Source organism: Petromyzon marinus, chromosome 1, assembly GCF_048934315.1.
Source record: "Petromyzon marinus isolate PM22_M1 ecotype Great Lakes invasive population chromosome 1, UKy_Petmar_22M1.pri1.0, whole genome shotgun sequence".
Taxonomy (NCBI): domain Eukaryota; kingdom Metazoa; phylum Chordata; class Hyperoartia; order Petromyzontiformes; family Petromyzontidae; genus Petromyzon; species Petromyzon marinus.
The window spans coordinates 3,463,694-3,480,378 of NC_133667.1; the positions used below are offsets into that span (position 1 = coordinate 3,463,694).

At 41.9% G+C, this 16,685-nt stretch overlaps 1 protein-coding gene across 4 annotated transcripts in view; it reads left to right on the top strand.

The window, feature by feature from the left end:
• LOC103091688 (neogenin) overlaps window positions 1–16,685 on the top strand; it is a 267,517-nt gene that overhangs the window by 224,451 nt on the left and 26,381 nt on the right. For all 4 annotated transcript variants that reach the window (XM_032947567.2, XM_032947655.2, XM_032947737.2 and 1 more), the window contains 2 exons: window positions 7,296–7,434; window positions 11,306–11,532. In XM_032947567.2, the coding sequence (XP_032803458.2) occupies window positions 7,296–7,434; window positions 11,306–11,532 (366 nt within the window). The remainder of the gene's footprint in view (window positions 1–7,295; window positions 7,435–11,305; window positions 11,533–16,685) is intronic.

Sequence of the window (16,685 nt, forward strand, 5' to 3'; positions counted from 1 at the left end):
GACTGGATAAGACATTACGACTCGAGTACATGGTACACCCATCCATAATCGAGCATAAATCCAATAGTCCTCAGTAATATAGGGGGGACCATATCACAGATTCTGTAATCCACATTGCACTGTGAAAGTTTCGTCGATAGTCTGCAAAATGGTGCATGCCAACGCGTTGTGCAGCGGATTACGGGAGAAATTAGGCACAGCTTATCTGTGCGAATGCAAAACTAAAAATTGAAATAGCATAATTTTAAAAAGATAACCTTACCTTTACTTTCCCATCAACTCTGCTCCTGCAGCTCTGCATTAGTCCCACTTTATTTTGCAGCCCCTTTTTTTTACTTGGGAATAGAGTCAAAACATTAAAAACAAAATTGCGTGTCACCTACCTTTCTCACTGCAGCTCTATGATTCTATCTGCAACTTCGCGATTCAAATACTTCAGAGTTCGCACAGCAATGAAGCCGGCAGCCTCTTTCCAATGCTAAGTCCATAAATACAGGAATCCCCGGCGATACATAAGGGATGCATTCCTGGCAAATGCTATTTAACTTGAAATTACTTTTTTTTCATGCAGAGATTGGAACCTTGTACTAGACCCTACCCTAGAGAAATCACATCTCACTAGATCTAGACCCCCTTCACACTCCAAAGGAATTTTCTTTGAGAAATAATTTCATACATTCAGCTAGTGGACCCATGGAGGACTCCTGGACTCTTCAGAACAGAACCACTCATATCTCTAAACACACAATACTTTCCAAGATACACCTCTTCCAGGTTTTGAAACCTATCCTCCCATAAATCACGAAGACAAAATATTAGGCTTACAAATATTTGACCATGCCCTGGTGCTTGCCCAATTTATTTTAAACCCCGAGAAGGTGACACAACTTTTGGTCCCTTGACAAGAGGCTACAAAAGCAGACGATTTAGGAGATAGAGAAAGAAATTAAAGAATTAATGACAGTCAACTCAGCATTGAATCCCCCAGTATCCCCCTTGGTGATATAGAATGCCATTAAAGCCTTTCTAAGAGGCCCTTTAATCGAAAAAGGAGCACATAGGCTCAAGAATATTAAAGCCAAGCAGCACGCATTTAAAAATAAACTTAACTCCCTACATGACAGCTATAAGGTCACACAATTCCAAATCACCATGAGGGTAATCAATTATATTCAACTAGAGTTGGAAAAAATCCTCTGATCAAACCACCCTGCTATTTATGAAGGCTATACTCCCCTTCCGTGACTCCTCTCCCTCGATGGGGAAGATCCTAGCGAGAATGGTCATATCCAGGCAGAACCGTACCCACATAGCTTATATCCATAAAGAAAGGGGCTGCCCCTCACAAAGGTAAAGGAAATACATTTCTACATCATAGACTTCTACAAGGCCCTATACATATCTGATCCCCCTACAAGCAAGAAAATAAGACACTTATCTCAGTAAAATATCCCTGAATAGGTTGAACTCAACGTGTGGTAGAAGAGCTAGAGATACCCATTGACCTACAGGAACTGAATGGCGCTCTAGCATCATCCTCAGCAGAAAAACAGCAGGCCGAAATGTATTCCCCGTAGAACTCTACACGACGATTGGGGCCCCCATTATCTCCCAACCATTAGCATCTAAAAAAAATGTGTGACTAAACGTCATGAAGTGTAAAACAATACATGTGTTGCGTCGTAGAACCACGCGGAGACAGAACTTCTTGTAAGGGCTTTCGCCATTTATTAACACTGGTTAAACACTTGGCTCACACCAGGGGTAGGTGTTCTCTATGCTCGGTCCTTCCCGTGGACCCCCAAGCAATACTCGTCCTGACCTCGGCTATCCCTTGGGCTCCCTCACTCGGGCCGGGACGGGGGTTCAGCCAACACCGCCCGGCCGAGGAGAGAAGAACCCCTCTCACTCTCAGACGATTCTCACAGACTTCTTCGAACCCTACTCTCGGCTATCTCTTCGGCTCTCCCACTCGTCGACCCCGGACGGGGGTTCAGCCAACACCGTCCGGGGTCACGAGCGGGAGAGACCTCCTTCGGCCGATCCACACTCCGGGCTCCCACAACAACCCCACCTTCGTCACGGGGTGGTGTCCCCCTTAAGTACCCCTTGGGCGGCTCCTCCCCTTCACTCGGACCCGCCCCTGTTCTCGAAGGTGTCTCCTTACAGCGCTCATAACAACTCCTCTACACATGTGCTTGCTGATCGAGGCCTTTTGGGGTGAGCAGTGATGGAGTTATGCAGACGAAGGTGCAAGTTAATTTGCCTCTTCATCTGACAATGAAGCTGAAGATACAGAAATGTTCACCAAACGAAGCGTGCTCTCTTCTTGATTTAGTGCTTTCGTGACTGCAGTAATTCATATTCTTTGCTCTTTCGGTAAAGTCACGTTGAAGGGAAACAATAAAATAATAAAAAATATATAAAACAATTAAAAATTCTCACGACGTTTCGACCATAACACAAACGGTCGTCATCAGGTGTGTCGGTTTGCATTAATTAATTTATTTTTAAACGTTGTATTTATTTATTAAAGAAACCAAACGCCATGTCTCGGACCTCATTCGTGAACACAAAGCAGACCTTAAACACCGTAGGACCAACACCTCGGCCGTGGCAGGTCATTGTTATAATTCAGTAGGCTCACATGACATTGACTTTTCCAAGACAGAGGTTCTTTGTAAGCCATCTGGCTACCATGAGAGATTCGTTCATGAGGCTATCCACATATACAAGCACAGAGACAATTTCAACTGAGAAGATTGATTCTGGCTTAGCAATCATTGGAAAGATTTGATAAACCGTTTCAGGTCTTAATTGGTCACGCTTACAGTGGCTTTCAGACAGCATACATTAATTTTTCGTCTCCCCCCTCCTTTTTTCAGAACATAGATGGACTAGTCCTTCTAAATAAACTGCCAAATTGCTGTGCGTGGCGCTGACGTTTTTTATAAATAAATACACCGTTTAAAAATAAGTAAATTAATGCGAACCGACACACCTGATGACGACCGTTTGTGTTATGGTCGAAACGTCGTGATAATTTTTTATTGTTTTATATATATTTTATTATTTTGTTTCCCTTCAACGTGACTTTACCGAAAGAGCTAAGAATATGTGCTCTCTTCTGTGGACCTTCAGGATTTATTGCAGAACTTAAAAATATATTACAAATACAGCTGGACATCATTTTTATTATTCTGCTGGTACAGATCCTTCTACCAGTGAATGCCACTGGTTAATGTCCTGTTATGTATGTATGTATGTTGAATTTATTTCGCATCATACATACATAGCCAACCGTCTGTAGCCAACCACGCTACTCAGAGCTTTTGTTCTCAGTTTGAATCATCCTCTGAAGATATCCATTCCTGCTTTGACATTAATAAAAGCCTATGAAAATCTCTGTGAAGTTAATATCCGTGGTGGTATTGGTGGTATCATTTCCTCGGCCTTTTATTCAGCTCGTGGTTCCAGCTGCATCAGATTCTCATTTGACAGGTCCTCACAATGGCGCTCAAGCAAATCCACCATAATTGACTCCTCCACATTGTTGAGTCCAGGCTTTCGGTGGTAAACGCGATGCATGTACGGTATTGTATTAGATCACAATATATTAAATTTTCACTACGTACGTTCCTAGTTTCAAAATTGCACGTGAAGTTATTTGTGTAAGCATTGCAAAGAATCCGATGGTGTGTTGGCGATATGAATGTCTTGTTTTTTTTTTCTTTACAAACTAAACTTATTTTACCAGGTAAGGCCCACTGAGCTATATAGCTCTTCAGAAGTGACCTGGCCACAGATGATAGCTCAACGAAGTGGCTTATCATGTAGAAATGTATAGTAGCCAAATACTCTAAATGCAAGTTGATTCTAAATGTGGAGAGAAAAAACAAAGGGCCCGGAGAAATATCCACACGACCATGGGGGGAACATACAGCCGTTAGGGTCACGATCAAACTCATGACCTATTCATATTCTTAGCTCTTTCGGTAAAGTCACGCTGAAGGGAAACAACAACGTGACTTTACCGAAAGAGCTAAGAATATGAATTACTGCAGTCACGAAAGCTTTACATCAAAATTTAAACTCATGACCTGTTTACCAGGCGAGATAGTTAACATCTCACCACCAATATCCAGTAGCATTTGGTTAAAAGGCAACATCTTTACTGGTATTCACCATTCTTAACGCTCAATCTTTCAGGAAGCAAGTTAGATGAGAAATCTTTCTTGACTGATACTATACTGGATAGAGTGGCGGTGCAATGGTCAGCAAGCACTGACTGCACTATGCGAGGCTCTGGTGACTGTATGAGTTGCAGAATTGGTGATTAAATTAGCTTTTTAATTACAAAAGTACAGATGTAGTCTCAACAACCTGCAATCTCAAATATAGCTTGTAGAAGCTAGCAGGGCAATAATTTGTGCTTACATTGCAAAGAAGCTGCTAGCCTCTTTTTCAACTTTTCAAATAAATAGATGGTTGAGTTCTTATTGCAAAGAAGCCGACAGCCTCTTTGCAATGATCAGCACTTATAAAACACTAGCGGGAAGTACCCGGCGTTGCCCGGGCCTTAAAAATATTTCAAAGCTACTCTTAAAATTCTAACAGCAGTGCGTACTGACTTTGGTGGTACCTGCTATGATCACAGCAGTGCATACTATGGTGGTACCTGCTTTCACTGCAGCAATGCATACTGTGGTGGTACCTGCTATGATTACAGTAGTGCATACCGACTGTGGTGGTACCTGCTATGATTACAGTAGTGCATACCGACTGTGGTGGTACCTGCTATGATTACAGCAGTCTATACCGACTGTGGTGGTACCTGCTATGATTAGAGTAGTGCATACCGACTGTGGTGGTACCTGCTATCACTACAGTAGTACATGCTGACTATAGCAGTATTTATCGACTCTATAGCACAAAGTACTCACGTGACAGAGTGGCGTGGTGAGGCCTAGTTCCGTGCAGAGCCTCCGGCCTCGCCTAGATTGACGGCCTATAGTGGTAGCATGTACCGACTGTATAGTAGTAATAACTGCACGCATCGGGGTGGGGGGGACATGAGACAGTGAAGAATTTACCTGAGCGTTTAGTGTATTTTTATAGGATTTTTAACGCAAAAAAAATGTCTGCCTCACTCCCACCGAAGGCGTGCAACTTGGCATGGGCCGTCCTCCCCACCAAAGGCGCGTGAGTTTGTATGGTCGTGCACGCGTCACAAATAAATAAATAATAAGCACGCAGAAATCGCGCTAAATCACTAATTCAACTAATTGAATGTTGACGGATGTAAAAAAAGGAATAGCGTTTGCTCACGGTGGGGCTTACGGCGTGGTGCCTGGCTATTTTCTTTTTTACATAAACCCCACCGTTGGAGAGCCAAGCACGCGACCACACACAAACCCACAAACCCCGCCACAATTTTTTACTTTTATATAGATAGATTGTAATGCATTCTAGTAAAATAATTAATTTAGGATTACATTATAATAAAGCATCCTAATCTGAGGAAGTCAATTACGCAATGTACTGGGGACTGCGGGAGGATTTTGCCACGAATGAAAAAGATCCATAAATCGGCAATTTTTTCGCAGATTTCAGGGTCAACGATCCCACAGATTACAATTGCAAGAATGCATGGATGATTGAAACGTCGAATTCTTGTTATTTTGCTGTATTGATTTGAATTTACATATTCTAAAGTTGCAAGGAGCTTATTATGGAGTTAGCAGATCAGTGACCTGCGCTGGTAGAGAATCAATGAACACCCTTAAGAGTATATTATTTTTAAAAGGAGTCTCGTTACAGTATATTGATTACAGTAGAGTAAAACATTTCTGTTACAGTAGAGATCAAAACGTATTGCATAGTGGATGAGCAGGTCAAGTCTGTTTAAATCTGTAATTTACATTGAAGCATACATCTCATCATCATAACAATATAATTGGCATAAAGGTAAAGTTGGTTTCTATTTACAGATGTAAGACATTTCACAAAAAAATACTCAAAATGAATAAGACAATTTAAGAAAAATATTTTCTCTCTCAAGGCCATTATTAAATGGATGTGAGCTTTGCAATGTGTTATTTATAATGAAATTTAAAATTGTAATGTTGACAATGTGAATATATTTTACCATTCTAAAATTTACATAATTTTCTCAAAATGATCAATTGTTATTTTTCAACATCCAAGTTCCAATATTATACATTTTACTGTGATCTATTTTGCAATAACTTTCCCATAAATGTTACACTTCTGTGCAATGCTGGCTTGTCATACTGGATAATAATTTTCAACCTTCCTAACTCCAGTCACTATTTAAACTAAATTGTGCTTAAGATTGTATCTGTCTTGAAAATGCATTAATGCGTTTACGAATTAAATATTGTCTGTGGTGTTTGTTCCTCCTACATGCAGCTGTTTTATCTGCAGAGAATACATGATGAAACAATGTTAAAATTTCACAATTAATATCGCCCCATGTAACAACCATGTAATATAAACATGCTCGTTACGTACCTATGGCCATTATTGTGATATGACACTGCTTTTGCCGTGGCATGGGGTAGGATTAGGAAAAATAAATTCCAATCACCAGTGAGGGTTCAGACTAAAATGTAATAATATAATTAATGGTTGATCAATTTAAAATATTAATCTACCACCAGTCTGCCATCATACGTGAGCAGTGATGTATGTAATTTGCCTCCTCCAAACAAGCATTATCACTACCTAGGTAGGCTACATCCTCTACTGCATTCCATATGTATGTGTATGCATCCATGTGTGTTTGTGCCTCTCTTCTCTTATCCTCATTCTCATGCAGGCTAATAAAGATTGCCTCCTCCTAGTCCTGTGGAAGCTCAGCCCTATTCCGAACAGCTTTGATCACCTCATGTAACTCCTCCAACATGCTCTGCATTCCCTTATATATAATGTGCTTAAATTCTGCAAGATATAATGTTTTTCATTATACATGGGTTTTATTCTAGCAGCTGTTTGCTGTATTAAAGAATATAAAAGATAGTTTTGGCCCCAAAATATTTAAATCTCCATCATTATCACACTTTCCTGTTTTAAACTAATGTACGACAACATGCATGAAATGTACAGAATGCTATACCGGTCAGACGAAGGAGCAACTAAAAATGTTCACTTTAATAATTTTACTGATAAAAAGAAAACCATTTGTTTGGGTAAATTTGGTATGCCGTTTGTTCACAGTTGTTTTTAAAGAAGAAAGAAAATGGTTTTCGTTCCACTGTGTGCTGTGGGTGCAGGTCAGATTAATGGGAGCCGGCCTTCAACTGTGGACAACACCACGCTCGTGGTGATTATTGTATGTGTTGGAGTCATCACCATAATCGTCATTGTCCTTGTGGCCATCATCTGCAATCGTCGCATGGCTGCTGAGCACAAGTACGGGTCCTATACTCCAAATTCAGACACCAATTGGCACATTTATTAGGAACACACCATCCCTCTAGGTCTACAATTAAGCATTAATATTAACACCACAGATATGTTATGAGTCCGTTCAATGTAAGCTGCTTTTGCAAACGCTGCATATAAAAGTAACTGTAGTTAACACATTTTACCAACTTGTAATTATAGACAGAACCCTGGAGTCGCAGGTTTAGTGAGTAACACTACATTTTTAAAGGTTGATATGAGAAAAACAGGTTTTAACATATTACACTTAATATAAAGGTTTATTTCTGGCACCAACTTTATTCACGTTATTAACCTGCCAAAAATCTCAATATGGATGGAATAATGCTTCATGAGATCATGACAAGTAGAGGCTTTCTTCGAACAGTGAATTGATCATAGCTGTTGTTGTTGATGATATCTTCCTAGCCTTAAAGGACTTTAAAATTAGTGAATAGATATTGAACATGGATATGAATGACATAGGTGAATCCTGCAAAACGTGGAGGTTGCAATAAAGCACGTAAAAAAACTATCAACTTTCATTCACATCATACTTAGGTGCAACATGAGCTCAACATATTTCTTAATAGTCAACATTTACCACACAATCCGAAGTTGGGGTCACCCTACATCGCTCACTCACAAATACCACCTCCAAAGTTAGTTTAGAAGATCAAAAGCAGAAAATGTCTCCTGAATAAACATATTGGGTTCGCCTGGAGAGCCAATGCACAAACGCTGTGTAGCACAGAGCTTGGTCTCTGCTACTTTGGTGGTGAATACTGCACTCGAGTGTTAATAACTATGCCCACACCAGCCTGGCGGGCAGGCCTTAATTGTGCCACCATGAGAACTATCACAGACACATTGAAACAAACTGAGATTGCTTTGCTACCAGTCCTAGCCAACATCCTGGAAGCTAATATCCACTCATAAAATGAAGCATTGGAGTCTGCAAAATGTAAAAAGTGATGGTTACAACACTTAAAGATTACGATGCACACATATTTGCACATGTACATTCATAAACATACACATATTAAATTGTATTCTTCAAACATAAAGATAAGAATGTTTTCTTTTACAGTTTTTTTGCTAATAATATCATTTCTGAAGTTTAGTTCATCATTAGTCCCGTCAAAAATACATCGCATCTCTTAAAAGGGAAAATAATAATAGTCTTTGGTAATTAGCCTTGTTAAATTGTATGCAATAGGCATGTGTTTTTGGATTAATCTCAGAATATATGGCGTCAGTACAACATTTGAAACTGGAAAAATGTTTTTGGATTCATATGAAAATATTTCACTTCCATGATATGACCTCCGTGGTTTTCCTGCCAAAAGTTTCATTGAATTATGTCATTTGAATATACTGATCGCGTTTGCTTAATAATTTAAATGTAAACAAATATAATAATTCATAATATTTAACAATCATATTCAATTTAGTGAAAAACAATCATGCGGCTTTCGGTAGAGTCACGTAGAAGGGAAACAATAAAATAATAAAAATATAAAACAATAAAATTCTCACGACGTTTCGACTGATGATGATTGCTTGTATTGCAGTCGAAACGTCGTGAGAATTTTATTGTTTTATATTTTTATTATTTTATTGTTTCCCTTCTACGTGACTTTACCGAAAGAACCAAGAATATGAATTCCTGCAGTCACGAAAGCTTTAAATCAAAATCATGCGGTTGTTGGATGGGCAACTCCCTGGGCTCGTGTTCTCTTGACCCTATTTTTTTTGTTATGACCCTCACTAATTGTTTTAGGGGATTATATTATTTTAATGCTTTTTTATCAGAGCTTAATAGTCAAACCATACTATTAGTGCTATCACTCAACTAAAGTCTGCTCCTAAGGCTTTTCTTTGTGCCATGTTTGAGGGACATCTTCATATTATGTTCAAGACAGAATATGGCCATGAAATACCAAAAATACGGTTAACGAAAACGACAATCACTGACAGACTCCCTGGCAAAAGCCTCTCTTACATTCTTGGAAGATGATACTCAATTATTATTAAGAAAACTTGATGAACCTGATAATAACAAATTAGATTTGGGCCTTGAGAGATTGGATCATTTGTCTCGTTGAATAGAGGCGATGGGAACTTTGATAGATTTTTTTGTTGGAATAACTAACCAATCTTTGCCATTGAAAGAAGGCCCTGCAGTGCCAAATGTATTAATATCAAGATGCATTTGAGGATATGGAAGAGCCAGTTAACCGAGATGGAGTCAAAAGTACAAGCTGACTAACTTAAATAACACTGGCTGTGACTGGTTATCATTGTTTTTGGCTCTGCTGCCTTCACGGATTTATATGTACTTGGAGTCAATTTCTCCAAAGGGGATCCACCCCTGCTTCTCCTCACGTAATAGAGGAGTCGTGATCTTGTTTAACCATAGGGTTAGGTTTACCCTAGAATCACAAGTTTATGGACTGGAAAAATATATTCATAAGTCTCAGGTTTTCTTAAAAGTTATCTTCATGAATTGATTAACTATAATGCACCTTCCATATAAAAAAAAAACCTCGTTAGAGTAATTGGACATATAAAACATTATTGGGGGTTACTGTAATTTTATCCTTTCCCCTTTTAAAGGGAATACGCCACCATCACAAAAAACACAATACCCCACTGTACACTCAATTGCTTACATTGATGGAACAATATGGTCTAGAATCTTAGAATCCTTGGAGGGAACTACATTGAAATTAGACTGTACACATGTCTCTGGATCTCTCTGCTGTGCCTCGGAGATTATGTGAATTGCTAGCAGCACCGATCACTCTGAGAGATTCAGAATGTGGTGAAAGCCACTTCCACCCATCAAGTTCTGGGTCCTGACAGATTACCCACAGAGTTTCACAAAACCTTGGACTCCACTGTTAAACCCTTCCTACTGGGCACTTGCAACAGTTCAATCGCCTTGGGAACACTTTCCCCTTCAATAACAGAATCTAAAAATTCCCTTATACACAAGCAAGATTTGTCCAGGAACCAAGGTGACCCATCTCTTTGCTTAATGCAGACTATAACATATTTGTAAAGGTGCTCACCTCTAGGCTGGAGAGGGTTTAACCTTCCCTTTGTACTCTTTACCAAACAGGTTTTATGAAGAGGAGGGCAATATAGGATAACAGTAGAACCTACGTTTACGCTATTGTCATCTCTCAACACACAAAAAACGCTGCATGTGCGATTATGCTCGATTGAGAGAGAATGTTGACAGGGTGGAATGGCTCTTTCTTTATGCAATGAGGCATACATTCAGGCTTTGTCATGTTTTAATCATAATACGCAAACTCCTATATCGCTCACCCACAGCAACAAGTCGCGGATGGGCAACGATACTCCGTTAGAACTGCCCGATCTCTCCTTTATTGTTTGGAAATTTTATTGCGCCTTTGGCAGAGGCTATTAGAGATATTCAGCATATTGTTGGTGTATCACAGGACTGTATATTTCATAAAATATATATTTACAGAGATGAAATATTAACCTTATCTGATATAAATTGATTATGACTCTATTCACATCTTTGGAGAGTCTTCTGGCCAAAAGTTGAATGTTCACTATATTTCCCAACCCTACACCCTTATTCGTGACCCTTTGAATGAAAGGGTAAGAAATTAAATGCTTGGGAGTTCCATCCCAAACATTCTTAAATCATTATTAAATTAATTTCCTAAAACTGCTACAAGAGACAAATTCCAACTTTGATTACTAGAACTTAGTGCCTTTTTCATCCCCCCCCCCCACCACCACCAAATATGATTATGTGGAGAAGCTGTGTGTCTACACTCACGTTTGTGTTTGTGAAAACAATTCTGCATGTCAGGAAGCGCGCGGCAGCCTGCAGCTCCAAGAGAAAAAGCCACGCGCTGGACTTGAGTCCACCGGACCTGTGGATCCACCATGAGCGTTTGGAGATGAGAACTCTGGTGAAGTCCGCTTCAGGCGCCGAGTCTGGGGTCACAGAAACCCCTGTGTCACGCCACTCACAGGAAATACACACCATCGAGCCTTGTACCATTGACAGCCTCGCAAGACGCAACTCTTACATCGGTGAGATAAGTACTTGCGCCCAGAAAATGTCTTTGGTTACATTTTTGGTGAATATGCTACAAGAGTTGGTAAGTGCATTTGGAAGTGTTATGATGTGATGTCTAGTAGAGATGCACTGATTGTCCACTTTGAGTCTGGGCAGACTGATTTATGGTTGTGTTTTCACAATTGAAGTCTAGCCAGGTAGAAATCTTTAAAAAATGTGAAGCTGGATAATACTGTTTATAAATCACAGCGCTGATAGCCACGGTAGTTTTAATTACCTTGTGGCACCCAGGGTAGGGAGGGGGAGTGTGGGGGGACTGGAGGGGAGGGATGGAGGTGTGGAAGAGTGCTGTCAGGGGAGCAGCATCAGTGGTTGAAGGAGGGGTCCCAAACCATTCCAATACCCATGAGCACATGCCATCACATACGCAGACAGAATTAGAGACATAGGTATTCTTCAGCTTCCGTATGGCTGATGTAGATGCAAAGCAACAACGACAATTTCACATTCAGGTGGTAAGCCAGACAACTGCGTCAGGAGCAGCAGTGTCTATCGCTGTGATGTCTCCTTCATATTTGTGGATTGGGAATTGCATCGTTATATGTTGTATGGTCTGTTCTGGATGACCACGGTCGCACACTGGAGAGATTTCAATGTTCCATTTGTGCATCAGGTATCCGCATCGGCCATGGTTTGAGCAGATGCGGTTTAGGGTGGACCATGAGCTTCGTGGAAGATCAAAACCAGGGATCTTCGACATTGGGTCTTTCACAAGGTGTATGTGAGTTCTTTTGAACTCCAATCAGCTCTCCAAGCCTCATTGGGGTTGAACTCACATTGTTGAAGGTTAAGAGCATGGGTCCAAAAGGGCTTGCTTAACTTCAAGCAATGACGAGGGATGTTATTGAGGTTCTGATGAACGGGAAAGCGACTGTTTTCCGCAATCCGCAGGACTTCCCGGAGGGTTGCAGTGTTGTGGCGGATGGATGGTGGAGAGATGTGTGACAGCATGGGCATTCAGGTTATTGGGGTCGATCTGAGGGTTCCAGTGATACACCGCATTGCAGTGCTAAGTTGGATATCAATACGTTGAGTGTGACTACTTCTGGTCCATACTGGTGCACAGTACTCGGCTACAGAGTACACACAAGAGCCATCATTGATGTATGCAGCACTGGTGCTGATGCTCCCCAGCTTGTGCTTTCCAGTTTATGGACCAGGTTGACCCTTGTTTTGGTCTTGACGGCTGCCTTCTTCAGGTGGTTGTGGAAGGTTAACATACGGTCCAGCTTCAATCCAAAATAGGCTGGAGCGGAGTCATGTTGCACAACGTTGCCACAGAAGGTGACTTTCAGATAAAATGCAATGATTGTTGCTTTCTGGGTATTTGGCTTCAGGCTCCATTTCTAGAAATATTCCCCCATAGTGTTTAGGTTTTAGTTTAGAATACATCCAATGTTGTTGAAAGTGGATGCTTGCATTGTCAGGCAAAGGTCATCCGCATATTCAAGTTGGGGTGACCCAGTTGGCGGCATGTCGCTCATGTAGATATTGAAGAGCATTGGCGTGAGTACTAAACATTGTGGCAATCCATTCTTGAGGCACCGGGGTTAGCTGGCTTTATCGCCCATATAGACAATAGACAGTTGTCTATTGCTCGGCATCGTCCGTACCAGGTGTATTGTTTCGAGGCAACAAATAGTCCTTGCGAGCTTCACCATCAAGCCCTTCATTTAGACTATGTCATAGGCTGATGACAAGGCCGCACCGGTCTTGGATTCTTATGGAATATGGTCTCGATGTGCGTCGTAAGGACCAAAACCTGGTTACAGCAGCTGCTTAGAGACCGGAATTCCTGCTCATTATTTACGGTTCACTGACTTGACGAGGGGGCTGACTCTCTGGAGGATGATGGATACCAAGAGTTTATCGTATGTGCACAGGAGTGATATCGGCCTTTCGCTTCCCGGGTTGTCAGTTGGCTTGCCCGGTTTGGGTATTGCAATGAATATTGCCTCCCACCATTCTTTTGGGATGCATATGGTTTTGGTGTGGAGGTTTGCCAACCATTGGAGTCTCCTAGGGCCTAAGTGATGAGGGAATTCTCGGGGGATGCCATATCTTCCAGCAGCCTTGCCTTTCTTCAAGTAGCGCGAGACCTTCCCTCCGTTCCTCTGTGCTGATGGTGATGGAGTCTTGTGAAGAAATTCAGGCCAATGTCTGGTGTAATTGGCAATGGATCACTCACTTGATGTTTTTGTTGAGCCGTTCTTTTTTGTTCTCCACGAGTTTGAAGGCTATAGTGTTAGGCAGGACTCTTGCAGTCTGGTATTGTTGGGTTAGCAGCATTCCGATGTTGTAGTAGGGTCCAGGCACCACGGTCCAAGCCTTGAACACACTCATCCACCTCTAACGTCTGGCTGATTCTAAAGACTTAAGCAGGGCCTTTCCAACGTGTGGGCTGCCCAACTGGTTCTACTGTTGGTGAAGGTCCTGGATCTCTTTTGTCCAGCAGGGAGTGTATTCTTTTCGGAAGCCTCAGGGGATGCACTTCTTGGCAGTTGCTGTGAGGAGGCCAATAAAAAGGTGATAACATTCCACCGTCATGGGAATTCGACTCGCCACTCTTTCTACAGCCTCCTTATAGTGGTCCTGGTCAGCTTTGGCCAGGTTGCACCTTGGTAATCGTTTTGACAGAATCACAGGGATTTAAATGTCATGTGGGTGTTGACGGGCCTATGTTGACTTTTGGGGAAGTTTGGGAGTATTTTGAGGGATGCGTGAAGTGTGCTTCCATTTTGATCTTTGGAAACGATGGTGAGATCTAGGTTGGAGTCGCTTTGTCAGCAAGCAGAGTGGAAAGTTGCTTGCTGGTTGGGATCGAAAGCAAGGTGCATATCTTCGGCGAACATCCAGTCAGTGAGGTCTCCGCCATCGACCTGATCTACTGCATAGCCCCACACAGTATGGTGGCTGTTAAAGACACCATTGTATAAGGCTGGGCTTGATGCGCTTGGGAGTGCTGGTTTTGGCAATTTTAAATTATGGGCTTTAAACACGTTGGTGATGTTCAGTTCCCCTATCTTGATGCTGGTGGCTTTTTAAGTTGGTGGGAAGGCGTAGAAATGTGTGATGGTGTTCTTGACGTATATGGCCAAGCGATATTTCTGGTGGTAGTGGCTCGTCGTGAGGTATCTATGGATGTGGTAGAGTACTGGCATGTAGGACATCCAAGACGTGGATTTCTTGGAGCCACAGTACATCAAAGTTATCTGGCATGTTGTTTGGCCCTGAAGAAGGCCATTGGCATGGCTTGTGTTTTTGCTCTGGAGACTGGGAAATGGATGATCGATGTTCGGTCACCGCATTCATCGCATCTGTCGTGATTTCTCACTTAACAGAGTGGGTCGCGTGAAGGCTTCCATCATCCATTCCACATAGGTAGTGAAAAACACAAACACAGAGAAATATATAGGGAGAAAAACAGTGATAGAAAAACACAGAGAGAGAGAATTGGACAAATAAACAGAGGGTCTGTATCTGTGTGTATGTGTATATGATGTGTATAGCGGTAGTGCTGTGATAGCGTGCTGCGCTAAAAACCTGGCAGCGATCCGAGTTTGATTCCCACTCACGGCCAACACCAGTGACTATTATCTGAACTTGTCCTGGGCCTCACATAGCCTCAAATGAGTACCTGGTGTGATATGATAACATCACCACTAGGGAGGTAATGGTGGGAAATGACTGATGCAGATTCTGCAGGATATTGGTGAAATGTCAAAGTCAGAAACAAAGCTTGGACAGGAAATAAGAGAATGGATCGCAACAACAATCGGTATGAGACTGAGATCCACTATCACCAAACAACTTCGTCACATACTTGGAAAGAGTAATTGATGTCATTCAGGATAAAGGCACAGAAATATCTGTGCAAGGAGAACGAATAAATAACCTGACGTTTGCAGACGACTTAAATCTGATGGAAGAAAGCTGCATAGTACTGCAGGAAAGTATGCATACGGTGAATAAGGCAGGAAAATATGCAGGACTGAGGATTAACATGGAAAATACAAAGACGGTGTTTGAAAGGGAGGACGTTGAGAAAAGGAGTCGCAGAAATCAGCAAAATTGTGAATGTGAAGAAATGTGTATATCTTGGGAAGTCTCCTGACATGGGACGACTGCACGAAAGACATACGAGCGAGGATTCACAAAGACAAAAGGAGTAATGGTAGGATTCAACAACATCTGGAAAAGTAAACAATTCAGCTATAAGGCCAGACTGAACATCTTCATAACATGCGTTTCTAGTACAGCTGTGTTTGCCTGCGAGACTTGGACATTAAAAAAAAGACTGACAGAGATAAGATATTGGTATTGATGAGAAGGAAACTGGAACTACAGTATTTGGACACATGTAGTGTTGTAAGTACTGACGAATACACTTCTTATGAGGCAACACGTTGTTTATTGTCTTTACTACAGGCTCCCTATCATTAAGGGTATATCGGTCCCTTCACCCGATACCTAGGGAGCTATGGCCTCCGAACTATACGGGACCTAACACTGATAACCCATTCCCTAGGCTAACTGACCCTGACCTCCTGGTCCGTGGGTCCTGACCACTGGCCTCACTGAGCTCCGGCCCTTAGAAGGACTGCGGAGCTTGGGGTCCAGGGTCCTATTCTCCAGCCCGGTCTTCAGTCTTCAGCGTGTAGATAACTGAGCCAGAGCTCTGAGTGCTCTGGCTTATATACTCGTTCGTGGCCGGCTCCGCCCTGGCCACGCCTTCCTTCTGGAACACTCTGGGCCATCCTGGAAGGTGACATCATTCCCCCGGTTCCCCCCTACACGGGGGCCTGGGGAATGTGCCCTAGGATCCGTTTACTGGGATCCGCCGTTGGCCTCTTTCTGGCCCATGGACATTTGCCCTGGCGAGGTAACGCCTCTGCACTCTATTGACAATAAGTGGAACTACAGGGCTGTTGAATGGTGAGTGACAATCACCCCTACACATATGTAGGATGGACAACAACATGACAATTAGTAGTGTGTAGTTTAGAAAAATGGAAGGAACAGGAAAGAGAGAAAGCCTAACGGAGAATGTCTTGACGACATAAGGTACCAGAAAGATGTGGCACTACTTGAGCATATTGGCACAAGC